Genomic DNA, 11,449 nt, shown 5'->3' on the forward strand with positions numbered 1-11,449 from the left:
CTGATGCTGTACCAGAAGGCTCTCGCCAGCCTGAGAGAGGCTGGCAGGCAGGAACCAAGTGGCATGTGGGGTCTGCAGACTTCCGGGACAGAAGGGCCAGCAGCCACAGTCAGGGCACATCAGAAGACACGTGGCCTTGGTCAACTCTGAGACCTCCTGCTACCAATGTCTTTGTGTCCCCAGGCCTTAGTCACTGTCCCCTCTCATCCACATCAGGACTCTAGAGACATTGGCTGCCTCGAGGGCTCATGAGTCCTGGCTCTTGTCTCCAAACATCTGGAGAAGTTTGTAGGGAACAGAGGGAAGCTGAGAACTCAGTGGCTGGGGTGAAAGGAAGGCAGCTGTGTGTCCTCCTGCCCCAGGACCATTGCCTGTCTTTGGTCCTCTTCTGGCCTCTGAACCCACTGGAATCGGCTTCCCAGATCACTGAGTTATCTTAGACCAAGCAGGCTTCCACAGCGTCTCTGGTCCTTCGGGAAGGTGTTTCCAGGGTTTGGCCGAGTTGCTGCCCAAGTTGTAGCCTACGACAAACAGGGAGAGGTGAAGAAGGGCCATGCCCTGCGCTCGGTGCCCCAATGCCCCTGGGTGATCTTTGACCCTCCGGACTCTGAGTTGTTCCTTCATCCCCTAAGGGACATGTGGGGCCACCCACGCCTGGCCACCCTCCCCCTCACTGGATGTCACTGGTCATCTTGACACAGGCAGAGGGAGATTCCTCAGTCATGATTCTGTGTCCTTAGAGTCCTTAGAGTAGGGACCAGATCTTGGTCCTGGGAACCAGGGATGACTCTACTTACTTCCCATGTGCCTCTTCTTCCAACACCCATAGCCCATTACCAACACCACAGACACAAGAAGCAATGTCAGCACCACCACCACCACAGTGAGGTAAGTCTCCTGGGACCTGAGGAGGCAGGACAGCAGAGGACTAAGGACCAGCAGGCAGGCCCACAGCACCTGCAGGGAGATGCTCTCTCTCTCTCTCTCTCTCTCTCTCTCTCTCTCTCTCTCTCTCTCTCTTGGGACCAGATGTGGGAAGAGAAAGGAGACCCCAGGGTCCCAGGAAGTACGTCACCAGGCAGGAGGAGCATCTGCACTTGACACCTCTCCTCCAGAATCCTCACATCCTTTATCAGTGAAGACAAGAGCCCCACACAATGGCCACTGGGGCTGAAGAGATCAAGACTGTTTCCTCCACGGTGACTGAGGATGTCTCTTGCCCCCTTTGTCTTCTGTAGTGGGAGCACCCCCTCCATGTGACCCCCTCCATGTGACCCCCTCCATGTGACCCCCTCCATGTGACCCCCTCCATGCGACCCCCTCCATGTGACCCCCTCCATGTGACCCCCTCCATGTGACCCCCTCCATGTGACCCCCCCATGTGACCCCCTCTATGTGACCCCCCCATGTGACCCCCTCCATGTGACCCCCCCCATGTGACCCCTCCATGTGACCCCCCTCCATGTGACCCCCTCCATGCGACCCCCCATGTGACCCCCTCCATGCGACCCCCCCATGTGACCCCCTCCATGTGACTCCCTCCATGTGTCCCCCCATGTGATCCCCTCCATGTGACCCCCCCATGTGACCCCCCATGTGACCCTCTCCACTTGACCCCCTCCATGCGACCCCCCATGTGACCCTCCCATGTGACCCCCCATGTGATCCCTCTCCATGTGACCCCCTCCATGTGACCCCCTCCATGTGATCCCCCTTCATGTGACCCCCTCCATGCGACCCCCCATGTGACCCCCCCATGTTACCCCCCCATGTGATCCCTCTCCATGTGACCCCCTCCATGTGACCCCCTCCATGTGATCCCCCTTCATGTGACCCCCCATGTGACCCCCCATGTGACCCCCTCCATGTGACCCCCCCATGTGACCCCCCATGTGATCCTCTCCATGTGACCCTCTCCATGTGACCCCCTCCATGTGATCCCCCTTCATGTGACCCCCTCCATGTGACCCCCTCCATGTGACCCTCTCCATGTGACCCCCTTCATGCGACCCCCCCATGTGACCCCCTCCATGCGACCCCCCATGTGACCCCCCTCCATGTGACCCTCTCCATGTGACCCCCTTCATGTGACCCCCCCATGTGACCCCCTCCATGTGACCCTCTCCATGTGATCCCCCTTCATGTGACCCCCTCCATGTGACCCCCCATGTGACCCCCTCCATGTGACCCCCTCCATGTGACCCCCTCCATGTGATCCCCCTTCATGTGATCCCCCTTCATGTGACCCCCCCCATGTGACATCCCCATGTGACCCCCTCCATGTGACCCCCTCCATGTGACCCCCTCCATGTGACCCCCCCATGTGACCCCTCCATGTGACCCCCTCCATGTGACCCCCTCCATGTGACCCCCTCCATGTGACACTAGGGTCTGCAGTGTCCTTTGAGCTGGAGCCCTTCATGCTCCCCTGCCGATGGAGAGCGGGAGGTGACATAGCCCTGTCCTAGATCCCTTGGCCTTGAGCGGGCATCTGACCCGAGTTGCCCAGTGGGATGGCGCTCTCGTGTGCACAGCAGAGGCTGCCCCAGGCACGGTTTGCCAGCCGACTTCCAATCTCTGTCCACTTCCGCCCTCTTCCCAGTGCTCTGGGTAAAATGCTGGTCCTCATCTCAGGGTCTGGGGAACCCAAAGAGAGCAGCCACACTTCCCACTTCCCAACCCCTTGCCCTGGCCCTCCCCTCTCCTCTCCATCCATAGTCTTGACCTTCATCCCCACTGCCTTCCGTTGTGACCCTCCCCATTTCCCACAATTCACTGCTGAATAGCAGCGATCCCCACTGAGTTCATGGGGAGCAATAGGGAGTGTTGGATGCCAGAGTGGCCTCTTGAGTAATGCTGGGGTCTGAGAGCTGAGGCCACGCCTGATAAAGTATCACATAACCTGTTGGGGGGTAACTGGTGCCACATCCCCGTGGTGGACAAGCCGCTGCTCAGGTGTCCGGACACGGTGGAGGTGGTCACGGGGTCAGCAGAGAAGGGTCTCGCATTGCTAGGAGACATGGTCACTGGCTGGGACTTCGTGCTCTTCCCGGGCTCTGGGAGGGCGCCACGGGTGTCGGTGGAGCCACGGATATCGGTGGAACTGTAGCTTGTCACAGGGGTTGGTGCGGTGGTCCCTGAGGCCAAGGTGAGGAGTCCAGATGTGAACACCGTCACGTCAGAGATGACAGGGTTGTGAGGGCCTGAAATGGGGACCTGGCCCGTTGTGACAAATCCACTCTCGAAGGTGTTGGCTAGATGCGTGGGAGGAGCGTTTCTCTCAGTTGTGAGGGCTGAGGGACCAGAGAGGAAGAAGAATTAGATTAAGCCTGAGGCTTGAGTGCCAGGGACAGAATTCATAGACCCTCAGCTGCGCGGACACTGGGGAGAACCCGCCCGTGACTTTGGACTTGGCGTCTGAGTGTCGGGTGTGTGTTCTTTCAGAGCCTTGTTTCATGCACCTGTAGGATGGGACAGTTGGTGATAAGCAAATTTATCAGGGGCTAAAGGTGGTTTCCTGCAATCTAGGGTCCAGATGCAAGGGTTAACTGTGTCTTTTACCCTAATCAGCTGGAGATGGGGAAATGGGCAATCTCTGAGTGTGTTTCAAGAATCCCTTCCCTAGAGAAACGTAAACAGCATCTACCCCCTCCTCATAAGGTCTAAAGGACAAAGTAAGATTCCATCAAGATTCACGCTGGGGAACCGTGGTGGTGTGGATGAGACTAGCCCCCTGTTTTAGTCAGTATTCCATTGCAATGAAGAGACAGCATGACCAGGCAACTCTTATAAGAGAAAGCATTTAAATGGTGGCTTGCTTACAGTTTCAGAAGTTTAACCCATTATCATCATGGCAGCATGCAGCCTGCAGGTAGGAGTGAGAGCAATAGCTGAGAGCCTGTGATCCTCCCAATCCTTTCAAATAAGCATCTAAATGTATGAGCCCATGGAGCCATTCTTATTCCAGCTACCATATCCTCATAAGCTCATACGTTTGATTACTCAGTCTCCAGTTGGTGGAACTGTTTGGGAAGGATTAGGAGGTGTGGCCTCATTGGCAGAGGTGTCACTTTGAGGTTTCAAAAGCCCATACCGCCCCCAGTGTGGGAGTCAGAGAGTTCAAGCTTGTCTTTGCTCCTTAAGGCTGAATAACAGGATGATTGGCCAAAGGCATGGTTACCAGATGTTTTGAGATTAAGCAGGTGTTTATGCTTGTTTGTTCCTTGAACCGTGGTAAGGAGGTCTTTTGAGCCCCTTGCTTTGGGTATAAAAAGACTTAGAAATAAATTTGGGGCTGCTGCAGTATTCACTGAGAGCCCTCTCAATTCTATCATCTGTCTCTTATCTCTTTCTTTCTTAATCCTCACTCTCCTATTCAGGTACTGGTCTACAGGTCGGCTGGTCCCAACACCCCAGTGAATTCTTTCTGCCTCATGGTGGTGTCTCAAGATGTGAGCTCTCGGTTACTGCTCCAGCACCATGCCTACCTGCTCCCATGCTCCTCAACATGACGGTCATGGACTCTAGCCCTCTGAAACTGTAAGCCCCAAGCAAAAAATTTTTTCTTTAAGTTTTCTTGCTCATGGTGTCTTATCATAGCAACAGAAAAGTAACTAAGACCAAAATCAATGAGTTTATTTACTTTAGATTTATTTTTATTTATGTGTATGTATGTTTTGTCTTTCTGTATGTGCCCCGTGTGCATGTAGGTGACCTCCAAGGAGCTGGTGTTCTGAGAGCTTGTGAGGCTCTATATGGGTGGTGGGAACTGAACCTGGGTCCTCTAGAAGAATAGCAAGTGCTCTTAACCACTGAACCATGTCTTCAGCCCCCGCTAGTGAGTCTATTAGGCTTACTTACAGAGCATGAGTGACGGGCAGGGTTATAGGTGGGAACATGGGTGGCCTTGAATCGGCTGCACTAGGAAGTCTTCATGGAGTATGTGTGATGGCTTCCCTGTGGTCATATGGATGGAACCCTTCCCCAGGTAACTTTCCTCGAGCTGTACACTATAGTCCCTCCCCAAGACTCCAAGGCCACATACAATTAGGGCAGAATTGCATACAGGTGGCTTGGAGGAATGGCTGGATACTCAAGCGGCCTCCAATGACCCTCTCTACCCCCTCCTTCTATGGAGATATGTCAATAACCCACAAGCCCAGTCATGATGGACTCTGCAAGCAGGCAAAGCTTATTTATCTGATGAAGATGGCAGCTGTCTCGCTCAGAGAATAATTCTCTACAACAGAGGGGAGCCACTTTGGTTGCCCCGGAACTTCCTCCTCTGCAGAGCTGAGTGTCTCCCATGTACACATGGCTACACAGCCCAGTCTTGAACTTTGACCACCTACTGGGACAGACCTGGCTTCAGTTCTGGCACAGTTCTCTGTCTGTTCTCATGGTTGTGGCTGCTCGTTCCTCCTGTGATGGGCCATGTGATGGGAAGCGCATCTGGAGATGGGAACTCCTGGGGAGTAGAAGACGGTATTCCACAACAGGACAAACAGACCAGGGTGGGTCTAATGTATAGAGTGGCCCTGAATCACGGATAGGAGCCCTTCTTGGGTCATGTGTGTGTGTGTGTGTGTGTGTGTGTGTGTGTGTGTGTATGTGTGTAGACCAAAGGTGTCTTTCCTTGAGGAAGAGTCTCTCTCTTGGTATGAAATTCACCCATTGGGCTACACTGTCTGGTCAGTGAGCCCCAGGGATTCACCCACCCATGCCCCCTGCCCAGAGCTGGGATTGTAAATGTACACTGCCGTGCCTTGGTCTTTTCCACCAATGTCTGCATCTAACTTTAATAATTAAAGAGTTACATTACGTAATTTTATCTACAATGGATGACAACATGTTTAATGATGTATCCATTCTGACCTAAGAGTATGAGGACAGAAAATATTTTTAGCCTGTTAGCGCTTTAAAATCCAGTTATTTTATGAATTTTGGAATCAAGACCTATCCATCCCTTGTTGCACATGTGTCCCTTACCAAGTGTCTTCTCATGAAACAAAGGAAAAACGTGCATGTTTACACCTGGCAATCTGTGTAGGCTCTGGAGACTGTGCTCAGGTCCTCACTCACGAGGACAGAGCCATCTCCCACGCCCCCACAATGCCATATGCATTCTATAGGTTTAAGAAAGTAGGGATGCGCACTGGTCAGCGCGGTATCTGTTTCCGTTTCCAGTTCCCTTCTACTTTTCCCCTCCTTTGTGTTTTATTTGCTAAGGAAACCAGATGGTTTAACCTGCAGGGCTCCTTACAGTGTGGCTTGCTGACTCACACCCCCAATGTTGCTTTCCCCTGCCCCACCCCCGCCCCAACACTTCCTTAAGTTGCCAGAACTGGGAAGGCTTGCAGATCTGGTTTGGTGAATTCTCCATGGGTGTACTGTTCTATTGGAGCTCTAATTGCCGTTAATATCTTTTAATTTTTCACATAGGTATAAATGAACAATTTAAATAGATTTGATACATTTACATTTAGGTTCATTGTTATAGACCAGGCCGGCCTCACACTCACAGAGACCCGCCTGCCTGTCTCTGAAGTGCTGGGATTAAAGGCAGCACCACTCCTGACATTGTAGCAACATGTGGCCGTTGCATTTGTTGTCATGGGAATCGCTCAACCCTGGTTAGTTCCTGCGTCCTTCCCTTCTGGCTCCTTACCATCTAGCATGACAAGATGTCTTGGTGACAAGATGGCTTGTTCACTTCTTGCTAGACTTGGGCCAGTCCATTTGGGGAAATATTGTTTTTATTTTTAGTGAAAATTGATATTTTAATGCCAGGGCGATGTCTTAGTGTCTTTTCCCGTGGCTGTGATAAAATACTCAGAAAAAAAAAATAGCTAAAAGGAGAGAAGATTTACTTGGCTCACAGTCCCAGATAATGGTGCATTGTGGTGGGAAGCCCTGGCGCTTGAGCCTTGAGAGTTGTTACATCACACCTGGAGTCAAGGAGCAGAGATAGACAAATCCATGCCTTCCAGTGCTCAGCTCCCTTTCCCTGTTTTTGTTTGTTTGTTTTGTTGTTTTTTGTTTTTTTCAGTCCAGGACCCCAAGCCCCAGGAATGATCCTGCCCACAATTAAATTTATGTAATTAAGATGATCCCCCACAATGAGGCTCCAAGGCCTGCTCCCAGGCAGTTCTAGAGTCTATCAAGTTGACAAGTAACACTATCACATGTCATAGCAGAGGCCTGTAATCCCAAAAGTTGGAAAGCCAAGGCAGGGAGATTGCCAAGTTCAAGGCCAGCCTGAGATACACAGGGAGGACCTGACCCCAAAGAAAAAAAGAATCAGTATTTCAAGACCTCTGAGGTATATTTAATCATTAACTTGATACAGCCAAGGATCACCTGAGAACACAGTTTCATGGGGGGGGGCGGGGATTGTCTAGATTAGGCTGGTTTGTGGGCATGCCTGTGAGGAGGAATGATTGTCTTCACTGTGTTAACTGATGTAGTAAGACCCAGCCCACTGTGGGCGGCACCATTCCCTAGGTAGGGGATCCTGGATTATGTGAGTAAAGAGAGGTAGTTGAACACAAGGATCCTGCACTTATTTATTCTCTCTCTGCCTTTGACCCTGGATGTGACTGGCTGTTTCAAGTCCTTACCTTGACTTCCCTGCAACAATGAACTGGAGCCTGGAATTGTAAGCTGAATAAACACTTCCTACCCTAAAACTGACCTTGTCAGGGTATTTTATCACGGCAACAGAAATGGAGCTGCGACCACCAAACCCTGGGTGCTACGCAGCCTCGTTGTCGGGTTAGTCACTGACTCCAGGCTTTTTTAGTGGGTGGAAGTAAGAACTCTTAACAATTCTTTTTTTTTTTTTTTTCAAGATGGAGGTCTTACATAGCCTCGAACTTGCTTTATAGCATAGAATAACTGTGATCTCCGGATCCTCCTGTCTCCACATCCCTAGTGCTGGGATTACAGGACTGTACCCAGTCATTGACTAATTGTTTGTTTGTACAGATATTTTCAATAGAGAACCAGGACTAGGGCCATCGAGGCGGCTCAGCAATTAAAGGCTCTTGTTGCCCAAGCCTAAGAGCTTGGGTTCAATCCCTGGAATACCCGGAAAGTGGGCAGAGGGAATCGATGCTGCAAGGTTGTTACCTGATCTCTCTACAAGCATATTGTGTCAAGTGTGGCCCCCCGGATAATAAATTAATTCATAAAAAAGAAAATCTGAACCACACACGCAGTTGCTTAACACCCCTCTTTCTCTCACAGAGAACCCCACCCCCAGACAGCAGCATCAGAGTCTCAGCAGCTCATCCGCTGTATTTCCCGTCATGGCACGAAAGTCACAGAACAGCGACACCAGTGCTCTGGCCCACAGTGAGCTCTTGAAGCTGGCGTCACTCTGAGCATTCTTTCATCCTTCAGACTTGCTTATTACACTTCGAGAAGACAGACGAATTACTCGCAAAGTTGGAACTCAGCCAGGGTCACGTGTTTCTTTGCCCGTCTGCCTGCCTCTTCCCTCTCTCTCCTTATTCCTTCCTTCCTCCTTCCCCTGCTCCTCACTTTTGCCCCTGAATTCATTCTCTCCCCCCGCACCCCCCCGGTTTTTGTGTGTGTGTGTGTGTGTGTGTGTGTGTGTGTGTGTGCGTGCGTGTGTCTGTCTGTCTGTACCTCTCTTATGCTTTTGTGACACTATGATATCAGGTCTCTACATCAGTTCTTGAGTCAGAACCCCCAACTGCATAGGGGTTCCCAGGAAAGCACTTTGTCCAGCATTTGGGGTTTTTCACTCTCCTACAATATTTGTAGTTTTTTGAATGGGGAACAGCTGACAGGAACTCTTAAACTTCCTAAGTGGTAGGAGCCCCTTGGCAGGATCTGAGGTAGCATCAAGATGGGGACTGGTCACCAGGGGAACCAGCCACGGGCTAAGAGGGCTGGTAATTTCAGCTCTTCTTCCAAGTCCCAGGAAGGTGACAGGAACTGAAGATCTAGTAGTCCACTCACGGCTAACGATGTCCTTGATCATGGTGATGATGAAGTCTCTGTGAGGAGAGAGAGTTCAGAGAGCTTCCCACTGCTGGACATGTGGAGGTGCCTGGAGGTGGCATACCCAGAAATCACGGATGCCATGCGCACAGACATCTGCCGCCTAAAGGCTCATTCTGTCCTGAGGGAGGAATAATGCCTTCATGAGAGAGTTAGCAATGAATGCCGGCTTTACTGAAGGTAAAGCAGCAGATTTCTCCAAGGGCCAGTTCTCACCGGCAGTCCCAGAGAACCACCGCACGGTGGCGCTGTTTCCCCAGGACGCCCTGTCGGTGCCAGCCCGAGTGGACCGCCCGCACGGTGGCGCTGTTTCCCCACGACGCCCTGTCGGTGCCAGCCCGAGTGGACCGCCCGCACGATGGCGCTGATTCCCCAGGACGCCCAGCCGGTCCTGGGTCACAACCCTCATAGTGGCAAGAGATACTCCGGAACCAAGGCCATCCTGACCTTGTCTAACCTACAAACCATCCTAAAGTATTTTTAAAGTTTTTGGACCATCCACCCTGAAATTATCATTTGATTCTGAATTCAAATAGCAAGCAAAAATCATCCTTAAATTGGATGCTGAAAAATGAAACTAGAAGACCTTTAAGGGGAGATTTTGAAACAGCAACTTAGAAAAATTAAAATTTAAAGACCCATGTGTGTAAATTATAACTCAAGTTATAACCACACTTATGAAGTAGCCAACACACAGGACACACATGGGTGTTATCAAAAGTTACGGTAAACACTTCTCTTTGGTTTGTTTTTGTGTTTGTTAAGACAGTCTCTTAACGTAGCCCAGGCTGTCCTAAAGCTCACACAGATGCCCTCTCTTCTGCCTCCAGAGTGCTGGCATTACCAGCATGGGCCCCCATACTCAGCTTGGTAAATACTTCTGAGGTAGTCAGAATACCAGATCTGCAACCACAGCCGGTGACCCAGGTCGCCTGCCATGCTTAAGTGAGGCATAGTTTTAAGAGGGAATAGATAGATGATGTACATAGATTTATATGTCTGTGTACATAGAACATGTTATACATTTTTAAAGCCTATAAAGATCATACTTAATACCTGCGTAAAAATACTTTAAAAATCACTCTAAAAAGCAAAACACGGTCCTGAATTCTACCACTTAAAACAGTGGTACTGGTTAAGATCATGTGTTGTGTAACATTGTGTGTAAGACCTTGTCCAAAACACATGTGCAGGACCACCAGAAAAGAAGACAGACTCACTGTCTGGACCTGGAGGAGGCTTCCTTAAGAGCTACTACTTTAAAACAACTCCTGAAAGAGAGGATAGATTTGTTTAGTGTCCTCCTAAGAAATCAGCTAGCCTGCATCCTCCTTCTTGTGTAGCCAGAGCTGGCCACACACTGTGTTCTACAAGAAATGAAGTTTGCCAGCTCCAGGCCTGGCCCATAGAACGTCTGGTACGACCCTGCATGTTCCTCTCTCTCCTCATTTGCTCCCAGATGGAGCGGGTCTCACAGAGGCTCCGGAGTTCTGAAGGTGACAGGCACACTTGTGGGAAGGAACTTGGGTGCTGTGTGGAGCAGAGTCTCTGTTAGTTTGAGTGTGATTGGCCCCCATAATCTCATAGGGAGTGGCACTATTAGGAGGTGTGGCTTTGTTGAAGTGGGTGTGGCCTTGTTGGAGGAAGTGTGTCACTGTGGGGGCAGGCTTTGAGGTTTCCTATGATCAGGATACCACCCAGTGTCTCAGACAACTTCCTGTTGCCTCAAGATGTAGGACTCTCAGCTCCAGCACCACATCTGCCTGCACGCCACCATGCTGGACCCCATGATGATAACGGACTGAACCTCTGAACTGTAAGCCGCCGCCTCAGTTAAATGTTTCCTTTAGAAGAGTTGCCGTGGCCATGGTGTTCTTTGCAGCAATAAACCCTGACTAAGACAGAGCCTCCTCACTGACTGACACTGTGACTGGAGTGCGATGCCAGCTTGTGTCAGGGTCTTCTGCTACCACAGCAGCTCATCTGCGGCACACCGCTGCTTCTCCTCTGTCCACAGCAGCTTCTGCCTTCTTTGAATTCTCTCCTTTCGTTAACTCAACAAAAGCTTCAGAACTTCTCAGATCTGGGGGCACCAAGCCACCCCCATGCTCTCTCTTTGGAGTTCTGCTATTCCCCAACTCCTTCAGAACTAGTTTCCCCCAGACTGGCCACCAGACTTCTCCTCATCAGAGGCTACATACCTGTGCTAGTTCTTGGTCAGCTTGGCATGAGCTAGGGTCATCTGGGAAGAGGAAGCTTAATTGAGAAGATGTCTCCTTAAGATTGGCCTGTAGGCAGTTCTGTGGGGCATCTTCTTGATTAATGATTGGTGTGGGAAGGACACAGCTCACTGAGGGTGGTACCACCCCTGGGTAGGTGGTCTTGTGGTGGTAATCTAATTGTACTGAAATATTATTTA

At 50.8% G+C, this 11,449-nt stretch overlaps 1 protein-coding gene across 1 annotated transcript; it reads right to left on the reverse strand.

Annotated features, from left to right (window-relative positions):
* Positions 1-348: 348 nt before the first annotated feature.
* LOC114685335 (trem-like transcript 2 protein) lies at positions 349-9,969 on the reverse strand. Its single transcript, XM_037200063.1, has 6 exons — positions 9,909-9,969; positions 9,247-9,421; positions 8,989-9,026; positions 2,903-3,293; positions 798-904; positions 349-521 (listed from the first exon to the last, which is right to left on the reverse strand). The coding sequence occupies exons 1-6, from the start codon at positions 9,967-9,969 to the stop codon at positions 424-426; spliced, it is 870 nt and encodes a 289-aa protein (XP_037055958.1). The 3' UTR covers positions 349-423.
* Between the last annotated feature and the right edge of the window lie 1,480 nt (positions 9,970-11,449).

This window comes from Peromyscus leucopus, chromosome 16_21 (assembly GCF_004664715.2).
Source record: "Peromyscus leucopus breed LL Stock chromosome 16_21, UCI_PerLeu_2.1, whole genome shotgun sequence".
In the NCBI taxonomy this organism is placed as follows: Eukaryota; Metazoa; Chordata; class Mammalia; order Rodentia; family Cricetidae; genus Peromyscus; species Peromyscus leucopus.